Genomic DNA, 22,965 nt, shown 5'->3' on the forward strand with positions numbered 1-22,965 from the left:
CCACTGTGTAGAAAAAAGGGTGCAGTTGCATTATTGAGTTAAAACCAATTCTACAATACAGTAACTATGCATTGTGGTATATCATTTGAAAGGTAATTTTGTTAGCTTTCAAATGATATCAAAAAGATTTAAATAAGTTTCTTACCTAAATTTAGGAAAATATTGCAATAGGTCGAAGGACAAATGGACGAAAACTAATCTACAGGAATAGCTAATTTTGGTTTTCGTCCACCCCAGTGCTTGCTCATGACGTCATGGACGAAAACACAACAACGTTTAAAGCTGTTTTTTGTTTTCGTCCACATCTTTTTAACGGTTTTTATGGGTTTATCACTGTTAAAAAGTGGACGTAAACTAAAATGTTTAATGTAATAGCAATAAAGATCATATTGGAAGAAAAAACATTGTATTTTGTAGGTCCATTGAAGTAAAATGATTATTAAAAATATTAACTAGGTGTCAGGGTTTCCGTCCACGTGGACGAAAACCAAAATCTTGCAAAATTGTTATGCTAGTATTAGTCCACTTAATTATCTAAGATTTCTATACAAAAACTTTAATAAACCCTTAAAATAGTGTTTATTATGCTAATAATTAGACATACGTGCCAAAAACATTACGTAAAGTAGCTAAAACAGTAATTAAACATACCATGAAAGTTCCCTACCGGCACGTTTTTTTTTTAACTTGACGACGTTTTCCATTCACCTGTGTGCAGCAGCAACTTCCGTAGATTTTTTTGGAGTTATTACTTGTCAAATTACATTTTCATGCAGGCAGAACTGTTACTTAGATATTATAGATTGTCACAAGTCCAAACTTGCACGGAAAGTTAGGTTTGTATTCTAATTTTCCGTATTTGTTTGTGGCAAGTCGGTCAAATGGACGAAAACAGGAGCTGGACGGAAAACCGGCGCAATTACCCTATAATAATATGGCCCCGGTTAAATGTTTCTAATTGCAATAGCTAATTTGGCAATTATTGAACAATTCCGTGTATTTTCAGTCTATTTTTGTTATTTGCCAAATTGCCAATAAATCTTATAAGTATTTCAACATAACTTGTGCGTTAATCAAAAATAACTCTCGGTTTGATAAACGATAAGTACCGGCATTTGAGAATTATTACCAAATCCTATTTTCTCGCCAACTTAGGATCTTATCTAACTTCAGGATAAATCACGAGCTGTGATTTAGCAAGCCACGCATGAATGGCGGCGTATACATAATCGAAGATTTATAACTTTCCTGCTTGTTGACATATTTTCGCCGTTTGCGTATTTACATTTTCGCCAGCCTCCATTTTACCTCGTCGTGTTTTGTTCGCAATCGGCGAGGTGTCGCTGGAATATTCCAGGACTAGGTATTTAGATTTTGTAATAGAGAATCAGGGTGGAAATGTGGTTATTTAATGAAATTACCATTTTCTACATAAAAGCAGTAATAACCAGTAGATACCGCAACATTTACAGTAAATCTGATAAGTTCTGATTTTTCGCATAATTTTCTTGTCTCATAACTTGCACTACAGAATTTACCAGTCAGATGCCCGTTTTCACCATCAATCCCTAATTTTAAGTGACCGCTATGGTAACACATAACAGGAATTTTGTATACAGGCATAAGTTTTCTTTATAAGCTTTCTTTTAAGTGATTAAATGCAAATGTCTGCGTAATCCACGCCAATGGAAACTGGTAAACAATAGTAATTATGCTGTATTATAAAAATCGACTCAAATAAAGATTGAACTGTCATGTCATCGCCGAACTGTCTATGTAGGTAGGTATATTATTATTGTCACAAAAATTACCGGTTTCTCTTTGCACGATATGATAAAACAACATTTACCTATAAAGATATTTTGACTTTCATACATGACCTGACGTGCCTAAGTTGACCCGTGCAAAGTGACCTTCACCCGATCAATCAAGCTGTGGGAACCGTGGTTACGACACCATAAACACCTACTTTCAACACTATTATAATTACATAAGATTTACATTCAAATCGTGCGTGCAATACGCATTGTATTGATGCGCAAATTATCCCTATTCAACGTTTTAATGACTTTGGAATCGTATGCTTAAATCAGCATACCCTGTGCATGGCATCCTATAATAATAAATTGGTTATAGAGTAGGATGGCCATGATTGAGAATATTGTGGACTAGCTGGCCCGGCGAACTTTGTACCGCCCAGTCAATTAATGTGTAACATGAGGTATCTAATACGAAAAATTGTGGAGTAATACTTATACGATTTTTTCATACGGATCCCTAACTTTTTGGAAATATTTTCTATGTTCTTCAGGGATAATTTAGGATCCAAATGGTGGATTTTTTTTAAAAATCGGTTTAGTATGTACTTAGTTTCGGAGCTTATTCAATTCAAACAAACAATCTCATCTTCTTTATAATACTTGTATAATACCTACTCAAATTAATGTATAATACTAGTATTTTATTATCCGGTAGAAGTGTAGATAAATCCACGTGTGTAGGAGATATTATATTGCCAGAAAATGGGGTCACGGACTCACGGTCCAACTTCCTCGTGTTTCTTCTTCGAATAGACAATACACTAATGATGGTTTGCTTTATCGGGATCGGAAATCACTTTTGGTTTCAGATCAATGCCCAATCAATATGATTCATACGAATTGAGCACAAACTCATAACCGCATGGTTCCTTCTACAGATTTTGTTTTATTTATTGGATCTAAAAGCAATGTAAGTCAATAAATCATTGATTCTAATAACTAAAACATGCCCGAAACTTGGTAAAACTTGATACATAATGCTGATTAGGATACCTATTTATAAACATACGTACTTGACTAGGTAACTATGTATTTTTATGCATTCGTCTATAGCCGTATACCCAATGCTAACGATTATCTCTCTACCTCCAACGGGAATCAAACCCGCAGCTTTTGAATTTCAGAGTACCAATGGTCATTTCATGACTTGAGTTTTCTAGTTTCACGGAAAACGCGGTGCAATTTCAACCTAACTCAATAAATAGGGATCTTTTGCCCATCGAAATTTGCCTCTAGAAAACGGTCTTTGTCCCGCCAAATGTATAGGCTACGTGGCATGCGTACACAAGAGGCACAATGGTGGGTTTGGCTCATTATGCTGCAAGGGCGAGGAGCCACAGGTATGCGTGAATGGACCTATTTATGATTTAAGGCCTTGGCATGGCTAGGAGCATGCTGGCAGGGGGTTTGAAGACAGGTACCCTATTAATATGCCTACAAGATTCTGGCAGATCAGGATTTCCATTCAGTTCGAAGATGTTAGTCAGGAGATACGTAGGTAGGTATTTTCTCCATGTCAGTTTGTTAACATAAACTAATCTCATGAGAAATGGCCCATCCAATCATGTCCTTGTCGCCTTATAATCCGTAACGATGTGAACTAAGGGATACCATACTTAATTTTTTTCTAAATACGTACATAACTAACTATACATGGATATCCTAACTTAGGCTGAGTTGCACCACCGCACCTATAACGCTAACCGGTGTTTTTTGTATAGAGTTTGACAAATTTTTGACGTTTGTCAAAGTTAAAATAAGATGGTGCAACCCAGCCTTAGAGGTGTTAATATTTTGTATTGTACGATGATCGAACCCGTCTTCTCTGAAGTAGTATCAGAGTTCTCTACCATCTCCGTCAAATCAGAAGTCTCGAAAGTGCTGAAGGTGCTTAACAGCTAGTGATTGTTCTAACACAAACCAAAGCAATTTACATTCGATACAACAACACATCCGCTAAGTAATCCGAACCAATCTAGGTTAAGTGACTGAGCCTATCAAGTTCCATAGAAAGTAAAACCAACAGATGCGCCGTCACGGTTCATATATGCGCGGGCGCACGTCGCGCCCTCTACCGGAAGTTGCGTCTCGGTATTGTTCTCGATCGACATCAATCAAAAGACTATCGTTCTTTTAAGCTTGGGACTCACGAGAGGGCTTATTATCCACCTGGACATACTACCCCAAGTCACTGAGACCGATTCTCAACTGTTTTTGGGACGGTGTCTCAAGATCCGTTACTTGTAAAACATGGTCTCCACTCAAGAGCTTGATAGTCGATCCCATTATAAACGAAAATAAACTGGATGTCAGATTATCGTCCCGAACTGGCCCATTTATTGTCCCAAAGCAGTTGGTAGGGTTAAAGTATTTCTGAGACTTGTAAAAAAGGTTTTACAAGCCTATTTGCAAAATAAATTTTGAATTATGCATTTTCTCTACACTGTAGACAATGTAACATTCGTTATCAATTTCGTTTCGATTAGTCGTTTTGCGAGGATTTTAATCCATTTGATTTGCAAAGTCACTACCTAATTGACCACACTGTTGTATGTTGTATGTATTCCACAAAATGAATCAGTTTTAACTAATTAGCAACTGATTTATTTCCAAAAAGGTATTAAACGAGCAAAGTGGTGGCATTTGACCGCTGCATGTGGATTTTATCTGTGTGCTAAACCACAGATCGGTGGATGTGGCACCAATATGTCCCTCATTAATACATTTTGTAGCGAATCACGTACCTGATCCTAGTAATTAAATCTATAGCTAATAATCAGGTACTACGAGTAGGTACCTATTGGTAACAAATCCCGAAGCTTTTACTTTTCATTCAAAAAGTTTCCATTTCAGTAGAGTGCACACTCTTGCCTTATTTTGTTCTACTTGTAAAGGATCCTAGGTAATGATGTTAGGTATAATGACATTTTTATTAAATTAATAAATTAGACTTGGGATCATTAAACACCACACGTGAGTCCCTAGCCTTATTTTATTTACTCCCGAATAAATCGTCATGGCAAATGATTCGCGAAGGTGAACCATAAGTGGAGGATATTTGGAAACTGGGTGTTACTTAGTAGCATATCAGAGCAACATTTTTATACCAACATAGCACATATTTATAAGTACATAAGATGCACAGTGTTTAGTTTTATGTATCAAAAGCCGTATTACTTAGAGTAATGAGGATCAGTACTGTTGTAGAAAATTCAATAAAACTAGTATCTACGTTAATCTTTAAGACATAAGAAAGATATATCTTTTTGAAATATCCAAATCGGACCATTACTTACGAAGATATTAAGTAATAAACATAGGCCGTTTTTGCCGCTAAAAGTCAACGTACGCAGGGCCAAGTGACGTCACTATATCCGAATCGAGCGCAGCCGGCGTACCATTGGGATGGAAAATATTTCTTTCCAGCTAAACTATCAGTTTTAGAAAAAAACTTTTAATAACATTTATTCATCAAAATAAAGTAACCTATCAACCAGTAATTTTTAAAAATAAAAATTGTGAAAAATAAGTATCGCTACATAGCGATTTGGACATCCAAAAACCACATTTTTATAGGATTCGATGGAATGCGGAGACGCGATTGGGGCGAGTGTAACTTTATGATTGTTTGTATTGAACATAATAATACATAATATGAGTGCTAATACCCAGTTTCTGGCCTAGAGGGGGGGGATAAGTCATACCCAGCTTATAGCCTGGGGGGAGAGGCAAGTCATACCGGGGGTAAATCATACCCGACTTCTGGCCGAGGAGGAAGTCATGCCCAGCTTATGACCTGGGGAGAGGAGAGGGGCGGGGGAGTCATACCCAGCTTCTAGGCTAAGATTAAATAGATTTCCAGGAGGGAGCAGCTGGCCCGCCCATGGGAACGGCGAATAGATAGGTAGGTACGTAGGTTTAACTCAGAAAAACTAAATAGGTATTGCGTGTACCTACATCGAAATGATCTTCATAGCAATGTCTTGTAGCCTAGGCAGAGTTTATCTGCCTCAGCTATACTTATTATTAGAAGTAAATAAATTAATATTTATACATTTTTATATTTTACTTGGAAGAAGACAACACTTATGAACACTTTATTTGAATAAATCGCCAAATATACCACCGCGGAGACCCCAATCGCGTCTCTGCGTTCCATTGAATCGTATGAGCGTATGGATTTTTTTCGTTATTTTTCACAATTTCTATTTTTAAAAATTACCTATCGATAGCTTACTTTATTCTGATGAATAAATGTCATAACAAGTTTTTCTCTAAAACTGATAGTTTGGCTAGAAAAAAATATTTTCTACCCACGCAGTACGCCGGCAGCGTTCGGATCGGATATAGTGACGTCATCGGTCCCGCGCCGGGCGGTCAGTGAACTTTTTTAGTAATTTGGTCATAACTTCGTCAATTTTTGTCATAGAACAAAAATTTTTGGACTGTATATTAAGGATTTCTTAGACCTATAAATCTGCATTCACAGCTAAAAATCGAAATGATCCTCATTACGGCTTGGTTAGGTGAACTAATCCTTTGTTTAAGTTCTACAAATATTGCTTCATTACATTTTCCTTTTGTTACTAAATGGCTATGGTTTCAGATAAATATTAACAAATAATAAAATGGAGTTGAATTAGTTTCATGTTAGTAGCAGTACTTACATAGTTTAGTTTTAGTGACGGTATTTGTTTGATTACTAGGTACACAAATTTTAAAATTAAACTGAAAACTGAAGAATCTTATTTAGTTGTAAAAGGTGCTAGTTTACAATAAAATGTTTATCTTGAGGTGCTATCAACCATAAATGCTCTACAATTTAATGTCGAGTGACGAATGACGATAATTTATTTACGTATCTACCTACAAATGGAAAATGTCTCTTCAACATGGTTTTTCCGACTTAGGTACTTGAGTAGAGACATACGCCCGTTTTCAAAAAAATTAGGACCTCACAGTGCGCGTAGATGCACAGGGTCACACACGAACCAATCACCGAGCTCTATTCAACGGTGTGCGTTCGATTTGCTGCTTCACATAAGCAAGCATAGTTTATAAATACGGGTGTAACTTTATTTTACATATTTCACACGTAGAGCCTAAGTTTACTCTAGGAGTGTCCTTTGTAGATGAAAATAATATGGAAATAAATGTTTGCAAAAGGACGGTGAAAAATGACGCAAACGTATAGACTTAGGAGTGGGCGGTGAAAGATAAGTTCCATAGGTAAGACGGTCAAAGTGCAAAGCTTTTACAAGAAGCTTATTTTTAAGCACGTCGCTGCTTGCGTGTCTCGCTCTATTTAGCCTTGTGAGTGTTAGAAGAGTACATTTATTTATTTATCATATAGGTTTTTTATTTTTTTATTTGTGGCAACCAAACCTCTCTGGGAGGTTTATTTCTGCCAATGTCGAGTGAAAAATATTGACATAGTTATCAATAGAACGTGGGTGTTTCAGTTCTATTGATTTTTCATGGATTCCGTGGAGTTAAGTATGCCCGTAAGCAGGTTTCGAGACGCCACCGGGTCCAAAGCGGGTTGTTCATACGACAACCCACTCGACACTCGATGCGCGCTCAAATTCGAAGTATTTCAATGTTTTTTATAATTTATCACTTCACTGCACTTTAGAACACAAAATAACACCAAATTTGTACACTAAAGTCCATTAAATAATAAATTGAAACCATTAAAACAGATCGACCATGCTTCCCGTTCAACTACCCTCCACGGAATCATCATATAGGTTACAAAACTGGGGTCACTAACGGTCACTGTCACCAATAAAATAAAAGACTGACAGAGGTGACAATTTCTTCCTCCACTTCTTTTCGGTACCAGCCAATATCTCGTCCCCAAGTAGTGTTAGGGCAAGCTATAGGACTTGTAAAAATGACCTGAAAAAAGCTTAGATACCTTTAATACCCAATGAGAATGAGTGCAGCCCCCCTAGACAAAACGCACTTTTTGATCGAATCGAAAATCGAATCCGTCAAAACTCCATACAAAAAAGGGGCTTTTTGACCACTTATCGACTGGTTTGCGACAGTAATTTGCACTTTGTCTAGACCCACAGGACAGTTGTTGTAAATTTATACTTACGTCATGTATTAATTAGAAGCACTTTGACAGTGACGAGTCGATTACGCATGCTCTATGTGGATTACCGATATGACATGTAGAGCTAGGTTATCAGGAAGCTGGCTTGTCAAAGACCTCACAGGACATTTATATGACAAGATCGAATTCCTGAGGTCTCTGTATTATTACAGACACGTAGTTAATTTTAAACACAACCCCTTCTTTGTATTTTGTGCGCTGGCTACATACTACACTACCACATAATTATGTATAGATAGATAGACGAATCGCAGAGTGGTTTTCGTAGAGTCAAAGTCAAAGCTAGTTTGTAGTCAATTTCTCACTCAGTCGATGTTGCTCACGCGGCTTTGAGTCATGCGGTGGTTGGTGGGAATAAATCGCTTAGTCCAGAGATATTGTGCATCTGAAAAGGATGACGGCTGGATTAATGATTGCACTGTTCCGAGTTCAAATCCCATAGAGGCAATTTTTGTCTCAAAATCCAATACTTATCTACGAGTAGGTATGATGTGCGGTATTTATTATGTAGGTACAGTGTGTCATCACAACATTCAATAACACCAGTATACCACATTTAACTGTATTCAATAACTATAATGGTCATCAGAAACTTTGTTAGCCAAGATATAAACAACAAAATTAGTCTACAGTTAGTTATTAGCAAGGAAATGGTCAAATAATTGTACTTATAGACAAAGTTGATAGCTTTTCACTGAAACTGAAATGTTAGCAATTGGCCACTATAAATGGGCGCTTGTGGGTCAAAACTATAAATTTGTAAGCACCTAATTGGTTTCACACAACCCATGAATGCGGTATTACCGTTGTAAATTACATTGACGTGTTGCTTCAATTTTGGCCACACAATTTATGCCCTGGCCTGGTGGTGTTTGAACGGTGAAATATAGCGGGCAAACGCCCTGCATATAAATATTTTATAAAATGGTACTGAAAATATCATCACCGGGCTTTCCCCAGTAAATTACCATAATAAAAATAAAGGTTTGGTGTACGAGTATTTGATTACTGGGTTTTCCACAAAGACCGGTCCTGCGCCGCTCGCATCCAGGCACCTCCCGCGACCTTCACCAGATCGTCGGTCCACCTAGTGGAAGGCCTGGTCTTTGTGGAAATCCTTGGGGGAGGCCTTTGTATAGCAGTGGACGTCTTACGGCTGAAACGAACGAACGATTACTGGGTATTGGCCGAACAGCGTTTTGGCAGCTCATAAAAATTACCTAGGTATCTCAAAGACTGGTGTGGTACTTATATTTATATTATTATTATATTAACTTTTAAAACCTTATTAAGAAGAATTTCCTTTCAGATTTTGAGAAAATTATGTAGCAGACTTTAAGACGCTTACAGTCACTTTAGTGTGTAAAATTCTTACAATAGATTTTCTCTGAGCTATCTTTAAACAGTTTTCCTTTGTTTCTGAATCAGCGGCACATAGCTCCACCTATCGACAGTTCAACGTAACATCTTCACAACTAATGTGTGTGGCGACACTTTACTACTCTGGCTGGAGAAACAATCTTCTGTGCACCTACCATGAGTTTACGTTAGGTGTGCTCGCTAGCGACTACGTAAAAAAATGACATTAATTGTATGACATATTGTGCAGCGCCCCTAGCGGCAACTTTCAAGAAACAAAATCTTCATAGAGATTTTTGACGTACTCGTTAGCGAGCACACCTAACGTAAACTCATGGTAGGTGCACTGAAAACGAATTTCCATTTGTGGACTGGATTTTTAAGACACAAAACATTAAATTATCATGGTCTTATGATGAATCGAGATTTGAGAGATTCAATCTCAGTTACAGATCCTGTAATTGAACTACATACCTACCAATCAAAAGTAGGTACTTATATCTATGCTTGACTGAATCGAGTGTAGGGACGTTTTTTAATACTTTCTTTAAAGATAAATTGCGTTGGTATTAATTACCTACTTCGTGGGTCCTGAAAAAATAATTCAATAGTGCTGAGCTATTAAATAAACGTACTTATCTTGAATCTGCCATACAAAATCAACAGAAAGCAATAGAAAAATTCCCCTTTTCTATAACTACCTACTTACTGAATAGCCTTTAAAGCGAGTAGGTAAGCAATCAAAAAACAAAAGGTATTCATACAAAACAAAACCTTGTAAACTAATCGTGTTTTACACCAAGATTATTAATCAAATGGTTTATAGAGCTGCCCTGTGCCCTTGGAGTCACAATCAATATCAACCCTTACAATAACATGTCTGCTTCCTTTCGAACACACTAATAAAACTGTTTTGATGCTTCGTGATTGAGTTTGCTGGTAATACTCGTATATGTATAGGATCTACACGATGCCGCAAAAACAAACAGCTAGTACAGCGACAACACGTTGAAAATCGCACTTATTTGGAACTACAAAGATGCCACAGTATTAACATTGACATCAGATTGACTGATGCTCTGTACTTTGGCGATTGATGACTAGCTAGACTAGATAAGCCTAGGCGCAGACCACCGACTTTTAGTTGGCCGATAGTTAGGCCCGATTCTAATTTGTATGAAGAATCGGCCGATACCAAATCGGTGTAATGTGCGCACTTCCATACATGACCATACTGATTAACTGCCCGACTAAACAATCGGCCGACGAAAAATCGGTGGTCTGCGCCTAGGCTAAAGGCATGGAGAAACTTTTTTATCTGTGCTTTTTGTTAATGACCATACCAGGAGAAGCTCGCTTCCACCTTCGATATTCATCTTGTGAGATGTAGGCAAAGAGCTTCCCTGTTGTTACTAATGTAAACTAACAATTAAAACTTCGACTGAAAATCTTAAAGACGCTAAAATCTGATGCCCATGATAGTAGTCTGCCTTTCTCCTACCTACGTCTAAAAGACTTTCTGGGTCTTATTAAAAAAGTTAAACGCACTTTGAACACTGGTTTAAAATGATATTTCCATACATGTCAATTAAAACAACTGTTCAATGCGCGTTAAACTTATTTAATAAGGCGCTCTATGTCTTAAAATCTGTGCCTTCATAGGAATCTGTCCTTATGTATCGTACTAGAAGACTCCTTATCAAAACCCTCCACTGCCTCTTAATTAGTGCAGGCGGTAGAGTTTACGCCATAATTCTGTACGGTCAACGCGGGTCAATGAGTTTACAAAATGGGAATAGTCTTCAGTTTACAATATTTGTAATGAAAATGTTGGCAAAAATAAGAGACGATATAATAGAATATACGCTTTAATGTATTATAATAATGTAACAACGCCACTCTTGTTTTGGGCTGACTGTGTTGTCGACAAGAAGAAGAATGTATTGTCTTCGTCACTACATTACCTACATTTAATTAGGTACCTAAATACAGTTTCTATGTTTAAAATAATAAATATAAACTATTCTTAAGTACTAGCTGCGGTTATAACTAGCAAAAAATTTTTAGTTTAAAAATAAATATCGTGACAACTCAAACGACAATTTGAATACGTGAATTTATAACTGAAAATCAATTCATGGTTTCAATAGGTTTCAATTTAACAGTTGGAATTCACAAAACTAAAATATTCGTGACCTACAACATTTATTTTCACTGTTCACGACGAACTCGTGAAATGCGACTGTAAACCAAATTAACATTTCAAATGAAATGTGAGGGTTTGTAAACTGAGTTTCCGGCGTTATCTTAAGTCAAGGGCAGGGCTGAAATATTGTTAATTACTTATTTGAATGACCTTATAAATAAATTCCTTAGAAGTACTTCGTAAATTTATAACTAGCTTTGGTTCGTCACAGAAAGTATTTCGCCGACACTCAGTTTTAAAAAGGTCAACTTTTTACATGTTTAATATAAAATAGTCATTAAAATGTTTCCACGCAGCGGCTTGTTACCTATTTTTCCACGAAAACCCATTACACTTTTATGCCCACAAATTGTTCATGTATTTCACTATGATTTTTAACAAGATAGGTTTTTCATTTGCATAAAATAACAAGAACACTTATTTAAAGAATCGCTTTTTACCAGTTAACTAAAGCGAGAATCGCCCAACTGTGGTGTCATTCTGTTTCAATAGTCGGTACTTTGATCCGTGACGTCCGCTGCACTATGTGGTGAACCCATTAATACCAGTTATTTAGTATAACTGAAAGGATTGACGGGAATGTTAATTATTAACTTAAATGTTTCGTTGAACTATTTGTTGATTTACTTTTTCTTCTTTCCAGCCAGTGGGAATCTACCGCGGCAAGTACGAGTGGGCCAACGAGAACAGTCCAGTCGGCGGCGACTGCTCGCTGTGGGTCCGAGCAGCCACGCTGCAGCTCGACGACGGCCAGTGGCAGTGCCAGGTCACAGCTAGCAACTATGACGTCCAGGTGAGAGGATTAAAGAAGTTAAAAATAGTCCTTTCAGCGTTAAGTGCTCCTTACAACGCCCACGCTGCAACTGAAGAGTAGCAAGCAGTAAGTGAGAGCAGTGCTTTCAGCAGCGACTGCTAAGTCAGGTTCCGAGTGGCCACGCTACAGTTCGATGACGGCCAGTGGCAGTGCCAGGTCACAGCTAACAACTATGATGTTCAGGTGAGAGCATCTTTCGCATTCATCAGCATTCGCGCTGTAACTAGACGATGCCGGGTTACAACAAGCAACAAACAAGATCAGCTTTCCGAGTTGAGTGGTTACCGTGGAGTTATGTCAATGTCGAGTTATGTCAGTTATGCCTACAAACAAATGCATCTACACCGTAGAAAAAAGTTAACAACACATAAGCTAATAGTATATATATGTAAAAATGATATATTTTATTTTTTTCCAGGATGCCCTATCTAGTCCACCGGCAGCGCTAGCAGTGCGAGTGCCCCCCCAATCTCCCAGGATACTCTTTAACGGGTCCCACGTGATGCCAGGACAGAACATCACCGTGCCCGCTGGGTCCCGGGCCACCGTCGTCTGCGAAGCCAGATACGGCAACCCGCCTGCTTATATTGAATGGTATTTGGGTAAGTTACAAAGTCTTATAAGTTTCTATGCTATGATCCGCCTTAGTTTCTCTGCTTGACCTGTGGTTGATAGAGAATGCCAGCCGGTATTAAGTACGCCACTGTACATCAGTTTTACGTGCGCCGACGATGGCGATCTGCACGCGTTGGTGTGGTTGAAGTTTAAATAAGATTCTCTCCGATCTCAGGTCCCCATGTAATAATTCGTTTTTCTGAATAATCTCATTACATTCGCTTTTAAAGCATATCACATAAGCAGTTCTCGTATCTTGGTGAAGACGCGAGTCTTTCGAGTGTAGATTTATGCATTATATTATTAATGCTGAAACACGAAACTTAACGCGTCTGTACGCTAGTCTTTCAAAATCTGACAAAATTACCTAAGTTTTGATCTGAACAAGGTCTAACGAATTTAATATTAAGTGCAGAATAATCATATTTTCTTGTTATTTTCTGCTAGCTTTTATATTCTCTATTACCTAATACCTCAAGGTGGGACAAGAGATAAATATATCTTGTTATTCTTGCCCTATTCTCCCAAGAAACTTCTATGTATAAATCTTAATTTGCTATAAATAAAATGGTCTTATAACATTTCAGAAAAAGAACGCCTCACAGCCTGGAGCCAGACCAATGCTTCTGAAGTGGAGCGACCACGAGTGTGGGCCTCCCGATCAGTACTAGAGCTGGGGGCCACGAGGTCAGCCCACGGCAGGCAGCTGGCGTGCAGAGCTCATCACCCTTCCTACCCATCTCCGTACTATAAAGACTCGTTTACTATGCTGGATGTTACATGTAAGTAGATATTTCAACAAATGCATCTTTAATACATACTAGCGGCCGCCCGCGACTTCGTACGCGTGAATCCCGTTTTTCCCGCTAATTCCCGTTTTCGTGGGAATTTCGGGAATTCCTTTCATAATCATAATAATCATAATCATTTATTTGCAATTAAACATGGTATATAAAGATGTTAGGTACAGACAGTGAGAACTATACATGTTTAGCTAAAATTTCTTAGTGCACCTCTACGGTACCTAAGCTACGTCCCTTCCAAATTTCAAGTGCCTACGTTTAGCCGTTTAGGCTGTGCGTTGATCTGTCAGTCAGTCAGTCAGTTTCTCCTTTTATATATTTAGATTACTTCAACTTTAAGTCTTAGGTCCAGAACAGACGGTGAAACGCAACTGCAACGAAACTGCAACTGCTAATTACTTTTGAGTTGCATCTAAGTTTCTGTCATAGCGTCCGCTGAGAGACCACACATGACGCGACCAGTTTGAAACTTTCAGTTTCAGTTTCATTCATCAGAATCATCAGAAAGTTGCAGTTTCGTTGCAGTTGCGTTTCACCTTCTGTTCTGGGCCTTAGGGCTGCCACTGTTAACAGTTTCCTAAACGGCTGACAGTTGCCTGAAATCTTCATCATTTTACCTCCGTATCTAATAATGTTCTATGCCTACATAAGTATGTACGTTCGTACCTACTCCAAACTGTAACTGTACGCATGTACGTATGCATCTAAATCGACTGAGTTTGTTTGTGTGACTCCAAAACTACGGAATGGGTTTAGCTACAGTCAGTTAGTTTCATTTTCTTCTTGTTACTACTATCTGCTGCCATAGAACTCTTATACCTCTATAACTGAGACGGCTACATGAATAATATTTGATGAAATATTTGTCACTCTTTCAGTCGTCCCAGTAGTATCCATAGTGGGCGCCGACGCCAGTTCCTTGGGCAACCTGGAGGAAGGCTCCAGTGCTCTCTCCCTAGAATGCCGTGCTGAAGGCAACCCGGCGCCCTACGTGTGGTGGACTCGAAACGGACAGGTCATCGCCACCAACGGACCCAAGCTGATACTGGCACCTGTGTCGAGGAATCATTCAGGTACAAACTAAAAAATATACATCAAGCTACCTAAGTATGTATTACTTCTACACCTTTATGTGAGTTGTAGACCTAATGGAAACTGATGATCAAGCCGAAGGAATATAACATATCTCTTGGTCTGCCTCATTACGTTGTAAATATCTAGGTGTTTGCAAATACATATAATGTTTTACCATTTTTTTTTATTATAAGGTGAATTAGTGCAATAACATCTTGCCTGTTTTACAGGAATCTATGGCTGTCAAGCAAGAAATTCTCTGGGGACATCAGACTCAGTAAAAATTGAGATTGATATCAAATGTGAGTAACTTAACTGTTTCTCTTGCTTTCCAAATAAGTGTTTTATAAACTCAAATACAATAATGCTATTCAAACATTTTTAAACTCGTAGTGTAAATACTCGTAGAGACATTAGTTATACCTTGTTAGCCCGGCTTATTAGATTGTAGATTGATTATCTACAACTGTTCATTTTGTTTTCTTCAATAGATCCTCCAAGAGTGACGTGGGTGGGTCCCGATACGGTGGTTGAAGCAAACCTATTTTCTCAAGTCACGCTGGAGTGCAAAGCCGACGGGAACCCCACACCTTCCTACCAGTGGTATCACAAGTGAGTACAATACTCATTATACTCGATAAGTCGCTTAATTAAATGCCAAAAGAACTCACAAAACTACATTCAAAACTCGATTCAAATCCAGGGAACAGATTCAACTTTCAGCACCGGTGATTCTTCTAAAAAAATTGTGGGAGTCGCATCGTGTCAGCAGCCGTACTGCGAGATAGGCCGCTTTTTTTTTTTTTTTTTGAAGGGACGCGCGCTGGTAGCTTGAGGAGCTTTTCCAGCTTCACCGGGCAGAGTGGCGAGTACAGAAGGTACTCTAGCCGTTTGGCGATCGTCGGTGCGCGTGCCGACGAGGCCGAGTGTGGGCTGAAGCCCAGGCTCGTCCGCGTCGGTCGCAGACCGACGTTCGCGATCGGGCCGTATCGAGCGCATAAGGCGCCCGATCAGTGGCGAACCCAACTAGAGGGTTGCCCACCGCGGTGTTGGACCAAAGTCCAGCCTACGGCGGGCTCACTCTAGTGGGCCCGATCGAGGGGACTACGGACGCGGCCTGAGGGCGCCACGGTAGGCTCGGACCTCGGCTCAGGCCGTGTCCGGGGGACGGATAGGGGAGAACCGGCCCGGTACATGTCTGTACCGTCCGAAATGGAAAGCAGGGCCTCGTACTCGCCGGCGAGTACGGTGTAACGAGCTACTGTGTTGTGGAGTAGTTGGCGTGCTTAAGGCAGTGATGTCTGTGTTCAGAAATTGAGATAGGCCGCGAAGAGGCCGCTTATATTTATAACCTCCGGCCGAGAGGTCCGAGAGGCTGTCTCGCTCGCACACCCACCGCGGGAGCTCCGTGGATGTAACCTACGCGCGAGAGGACAGATATCGCTATCCCGCTTCCTCTATGGTGCGCGCGCAGAAAGCACTGAAAGTTTTAATGTTTTCATGTCGTGTGCGACAACCAATGTTTCTGTCTCCTTTCTGTGTACTATAAATGTAGCGCATTTTGTAAATAAATCATCACTTCAAATCTGGACTCTGAGTTTCACTCATCTACCTGCACCTACCTTCCCCTCGACACACAGTTAGGCTCCATATCTGGTGACCACCGACTGAAGACCTGAAGACCCTGTTTATTGGAGCTACTTATCAATGGCTGAAGAACAATCGAAGACGAGTCGAGAAGAGATGCCGTTCGGCGATATTGGCGCCATTTCCGTGCAGTCGCGCCTTCTACCATTTTGGCGGGAACTCCCACGCGCTTGGTTCGTGCAATTCGAAGCCGTCGTCGACCCGCTGAAGACTTCAGATGACCAGAAATTCCGGTACCTGCTGCAACAGCTGCAAGCCGTCGACCTGCAACATCTCACTGACATCCTGTACAACCCACCTGCTACGGACAAGTATCTCGCCGTCAAAAATCGCCTGCTCGCTGCCTACGACAAATCAGACGTCAAGAACTTCCAGAAGCTCATCAGTGGTCTCGAACTCGGAGATCAGAAGCCCTCGCAGCTCTTACGTAAGATGAGAGAACTCGGCTGCGGTATGATAACCGATGAAGGATTGAAGATCGAGTGGTTAAATCACTTGCCTACACAAATACGCGTCGTGCTGTCTGTCAACACCGAATCCTCACTCGAAACACTCGCTGCGATGGCGGACAAGATGGCAGAGTACGCCGATGGACCCAGCATCGCCGCAGTAACATCTTCAACATCAACATCAACAGCGGCGTCAGCACAAATAGAAGTTGTATCGAAGCAAATCGAGAAACTTTCACTGGAGATCGCAGAGATTCGACGCGGCAACAACAACACGAACGGAAGATATCGCCGTCCCTTTCGCTCACGCTCTCGCTCTCAGTCACACCAACGCAAGTCAGCGAAACCTGGAGATGAAAATTGGGAATGCAGATATCACTATCGCTTTGGTGACAAGGCGAAGCGTTGCGANACGAAAGACGAAACCTGTGGACGAAACTCAACAAATCGCCCTAACCTCAAATTGACAATGACACTTGATAGTTTTTTATTTCGGTGTTCCGAAACGCTCTAATGTAATTAATGGTGAGATAAAATAAAACAGTTTTTTTTAAATCGTTTGAAGTAGGTAGTTTTATTATTATGAAAATCATGATTATTAATAATAATATTGATAATAAAATCATGTTTGCTTGCTAAAACTTACTTGGCAAACAAGATTTTTATTCTTATTGCTTACTCACGAAAATAGGTGACAGCTGAAATCGGAACAAAAAAGTTTTCGGAAATGATTTTTTGTACGGAAGTAATTGTTAATCATGTTTCGTATAATTAATTCTAATTTTCTAAATCCGGATAAGAAAAACGGTTAAAAATTAATGAAGTACACATATAATTTAAATATTATTTTTGATGATAATTAGCCTGTGATGCAATTTGGTACAGGTAATGGGCATTGTCCTTTCTTTATTTCCCACCGAAGCGAAGGTAGAATAGCAGCTGCCATATTCCGTTCCGTCCATTTATAAATGGCACCTAACAACTGTACTAATACTTTAGGGCTTACTAGCGGCCGCCCGCAACTTCATAATAATCATAATCATAATATATTTATTGCTTCGTACGCGTGGATCCCGTTTTACCCCCTTAGGGGTGGAGTTTCGTAAAATCCTTTCTTAGCGGATGCCTACGTCATAACATCTACCTGCATGCCAAATTTCAGCCCGATCCGTCCACTGGTTTGGGCTGTGCGTTGATAGATCACTATGTGAGTCAGTCAGTCACCTTTGAGTTATGTATATTTAGATAACAGCAACTCATTTATTTTGATTATATTTCAGCCCAACCCCATCAGTGCACATCAACTCGGCGCCCGAAGACGGCTACCCCGCCGCGACCACCGCCCAGCTGCAGCTCCACAACGTGTCCTACAACCAGCACGGCCGGTACACGTGTGTAGCCGTCAACCACATTGGAGTCGAGGAGAGGTAGGTTCCTTTCCTAGCAACTAAATATAAAGTGCCCTGGCAGAGTAGAATAGGACCACTCCCATTCATTCAACACGGCAACTCGGCTCCCGAGGACGGCTACCCCGCGGCCACCACCGCCCAGCTGCAGCTCCATAATGTTTCCTACAACCAGCACGGCCGGTACACATGTGTAGCCGTCAACCACATTGGAGTCGAGGAGAGGTAGGTTCATGGTCTCTGGTAACTAAGAGCCAAAGCACACGATGCATTGCGCGCCGTACCGCAAAGATTTTGCCATATCGCGCGGCGCGCTGCACCGCTCGTGTGACCGCCACAAATATTTCTATGTAAGACGCAGCGACACCTCTTCGACGTTGAACCGCCGCCGCAACGCATCGTGTGCTTGGCTCCTAGCCGTTTGGTTCTGACAGAGTCGAATAGAGCAGTGTAAAGGACGGCTATCCCGCCGGGACCACCGCGCAGCTGCAGCTCCACAACGTGTCCTACAACCGGCACGGGAGGTACACCTGCGTGGCCGTCAACCACATTGGAGTCGAGGAGAGGTAGGTTCCTTTCCTAGCAACTAAATATAAAGTGCCCTGGCAGAGTAGAATAGGACCACTCCCATTCATTCAACACGGCAACTCGGCTCCCGAGGACGGCTATCCCGCCGCGACCACCGCGCAGCTACAGCTCCACAACGTGTCCTACAACCAGCACGGCCGGTACACCTGCGTGGCCGTCAACCACATTGGAGTCGAGGAGAGGTAGGCTCCTTCCTAGCAACTAAGTATAAAGTGCCCTGGCAGAGTAGAATAGGACCACTCCCATTCATTCAACACGGCAACTCGGCTCCCGAGGACGGCTACCCCGCGGCGACCACCGCCGCAGCTCCACAACGTGTCCTACAACCAGCACGGCCGGTACACCTGCGTGGCCGTCAACCACATTGGAGTCGAGGAGAGGTAGGTTCCTGGTCCCTGGTAACTAAGAGCCAAAGCACACGATGCATTGCGCGCCGTACCGCAAAGATTTTGCCATATCGCGCGGCGCGCTGCACCGCTCGTGTGGCCGCCACAGATATTTCTATGTAAGACGCAGCGACACCTCTTCGACGTTGAACCGCCGCCACAACGCATCGTGTGCTTTGGCTCTTAGCCGTTTGGTTCTGACAGAGTAGAAGGACAGCGTCAAAGGACGGCTACCCTGCCGTGACCACCGCGCAGCTGCAGCTCCACAACGTGTCCTACAACCAGCACGGGAGATACACCTGCGTGGCCGTCAACCACATTGGAGTCGAGGAGAGGTATGTTACTATTACTATAGTCTGGTCGCCGAGCACGTAGAATTTCGTCCAATGACCCCAAGCTACCCATCCTTATCATACATCCGACGGGCACCCGCAGTGAGTGTGCGAGACCGGGCTTTAGTTCCTAGCAACTAATTATTAAGCCATGTGGAGGATCACTCCCTCGAGGCTGTCGTTAAAGGCGACTTGGGGACAATATGCGTACAACAGGCTTTCCCAACCCGTCTGGAATAGGGAGCACCTTACGGCCTATTAGACTCTAAACTAAGGAGTCATCGAAGCTGCAGCTCCACAACGTGTTCTACAACCAGCACGGCCGGTACACCTGCGTGGCCGTCAACCACATTGGAGTCGAGGAGAGGTAGGTTACTAGTTCCTAACAGTACTCCGATAGCTCATAGCATCCGAAAAGATTCCGCTACATATCCTCAGACATCCTTCTCAGACATCTTAGTAGCACCTCTCTGGTAGAGCCGTGCTCCGTGCAGAGTAGAATAGGACAACTTCCATTCATCCCGCGGATGTCGTAAGATAACTAGGGGAATTAAGAAGTACATACCAGACAGTGGCGGCTATATTATTATCGCAGCTGCAGCTCTACAACATGTCCTACAACCAGCACGTGCGGTACACTTGTGAGGTGGTCAATCACATCGGAGTCAAGGAGACGTAGGTTCATAGTTCCTGGCAAATACTTCGTTAGATAGACAGATAACTCAAAGCATCCCGCTATACATCCTTGCACCGCTCATCTTCGTAGCACCTCTCTAGTGTAGATGCAGCCTCAAGCCGAGCTCCGTACAGAGTAGAACAAGACGTCCCATTCTTCCATGGCGTATCCAGGCTTTAACAAACCTCTAGCAGTCTACTGTCGGCAGCCGTACATCGAAAAGATTGGACACGGCCATGTATGAGATCAAGCAATATACTGGAGCATCTTTTTCAGTTTCAATACATAGTTATTATGTACAGTCGACAGCACATCAGACTATACATTTTCGTTGCAAAGTCGCCCCTATCACAACTACGTAAGATACCACAGTGTTTACGTTGTCGTACAAACAATTTCTTATGTGCTGACAAATCCCGTATCTTGTTCCAGGACCCACCAATCAGAGCCGATCACTTTGAACGTGCTAGGGCCACCAGTGGGCGCGGAGACCGGCACGGCGCACGCGTGGAGCGGCGCCGAGGGCCGCGTGCACGCCACCGTGTGTGCCGACCCTGCGCCGCGCCGAGCCGCTTGGTTGTGGGGTAGCCTACGTCTTGATGTACCTTCGCAAATTGGTAAGAATATACTTACACTTTGATTTTAAGTTTAGATTCTTTAACTGGAATCTCCCCCACCCCATATGAAACAATGATCATGAACTTAGACGATGGCTCTCCTACTGGAATTTACGAATAGGTACACTTATATTTAGACCATGACTGTCTTACCAGGCCTGTTCATCTCCGCGAGTTTACATCGAAAACAAAACACGCACGATGGCCCACCTACAGGATACTATTCGACAAGGCCTCACATACGAGCGAACATTGACTCACGCACGCGTATTCTTGTGTATGATGGAAGAAAATAAAGAAAATGGTGTACTAAATACTGTGCAGTATTTAACTGCCTAAATAATAATAAAAACACAGAATGTACTTTTTTAAGTTGCCTCAAGACACTGAGAGGAAAATAAGTAGTTAATATTATTCATGATAATTCATGCTAAATCATGTATGTATTTCCTCCGCCATTTTCCTCAGTTTGGCACCTCACGTCACATCATTTTACCGAAGTCAGCCCTATAGCTTCGGCGCAGTGCCGATCACTGACGTTTGTCAACAAAATGGTGCTTGACTCTTGAGACAGGCTAAATTACACCATATTGTTAATGACATTGAGCATACATTTTTTTAAATACCTTCGCGAAGTAAAACTTCTGTACGTAGTACTTATTATTATTCTGTGGTCTTACTAGAATGCCCCTCATTTACATCAGGAGATTATCCTTGTTAAAACCTGCTGAAATGTGTCTGCTCTGACTACTAAGCTATGGAATTGGTTCAAGATTTTCAGATCAGATCACGTTGTCAAATATAGATAGATGCAGCTGTTCATTCAAATAAGTTGAGTCACTTTAGCCAGCTGCCGCCTTAGTGAAAAGAGCGCTTCTTTTTTTGAGGCTCGTTAGACAGACAGCGAGTTATCCAAAACGGTTTAAGTAGAATCTGGTGGCTTTTATCGCTGCAAAACTAAAAACAATTAATTATTCTTACTGCTTTATCAAATTATCCAGACGTCTACCTACATCCATAGGATCCCTTTCAAGCTCTCAAATCCCTATTCCTTAAACTCCTGATAACTTCTTTCCAGGTCGCTACCGAGCCCTAGAGCCGTCAGGCGCGAACGGTTGCTACCGCTACACGCTTCTCATCTCCAGCACAGCCGTCTCCGACGCAAGGGTCTACGTGCTGCACGTGGAGAATGAGCGAGGCTTCTCGTCGCATGCCGTCTCCTTGACTGTTCATGGTAAGTCCTTGGGAGACACTCGTCTGGAATACCAGTAAAATATTAGCGGAGATAGTCGTCGTAGGCCTCCTCCAATCGAATATGCATCATTCTAAAGCCTGGTCCGTGAGCACGTAGAATTTTGTCCAATGACCCCAAGCTACCCATCTTTATCGCTCGCGTATAATTATGTTGCTGTCGCGCTCGCACACTCACTGCGGGCGCCCGTCGCACAGTCGCGACAGCAATATAATTACGCGCGAGCGATAAGGATGGGTAGCTTTAGGTCATTGGACAAAATTCAACGTGCTCACCGACCAGGCTTTACCAATCTTTTTTTGAAGCCACATGATAGATAAACGGTGAAGGGGTCGGACTGGCCGACTCGTGATCCGGGGAACGCGGGTTCGACTCCCGCCGCCGCTCGACTATTGTGGTGAGCTCACTCGTGACAAAACATTTATTTAGCTTAGTACGAGGGGCTAACGTGACTATTAATAAAATTATTGTGCAATACAAATCTGCAGCTGCAATCTTATCTGCAGCTTGATGCATTTAGCTCCTGCCAGCATTTCGCAAGTCCTGTAAATGGTAGAACAACGGGTTTAGAAATACATTTTTAAAAGGTTCTTAATGTAGATATTTGGTGGTAAGCTATGTTTTAACTGTACAATCATAAGTAATCGTCTCAACTGAAACCATTCGAATTAAAACTCTTAAATAGAGATTCAGCAGCAACGCACCGGCAGTATTTGTCAGTTTAAAAAAAATACTGATGCCCGTTTTCACCATCAATCCCTAATTTTTAAGTGACCCCTATGAAAACAAAATGCTTG

At 41.5% G+C, this 22,965-nt stretch overlaps 1 protein-coding gene across 1 annotated transcript in view; it reads left to right on the forward strand.

Annotated features, from left to right (window-relative positions):
* Positions 1–22,150, forward strand: part of LOC114351983 (kin of IRRE-like protein 3) — a gene marked incomplete at its 3' end in the record, with an annotated part of 66,622 nt that extends 44,472 nt beyond the window's left edge. The window contains 9 exon segments of the mRNA XM_028303383.1: positions 12,153–12,302; positions 12,742–12,925; positions 13,526–13,720; positions 14,620–14,814; positions 15,046–15,117; positions 15,307–15,427; positions 18,192–18,338; positions 20,732–20,916; positions 21,995–22,150. Coding sequence (XP_028159184.1) covers positions 12,153–12,302; positions 12,742–12,925; positions 13,526–13,720; positions 14,620–14,814; positions 15,046–15,117; positions 15,307–15,427; positions 18,192–18,338; positions 20,732–20,916; positions 21,995–22,150 — 1,405 coding nt within the window.
* Positions 22,151–22,965: the final 815 nt, after the last annotated feature.

This window comes from Ostrinia furnacalis, unplaced genomic scaffold (assembly GCF_004193835.3).
Source record: "Ostrinia furnacalis isolate ACB-3 unplaced genomic scaffold, ASM419383v2 OfSCF1233, whole genome shotgun sequence".
NCBI lineage: Eukaryota > Metazoa > Arthropoda > Insecta > Lepidoptera > Crambidae > Ostrinia > Ostrinia furnacalis.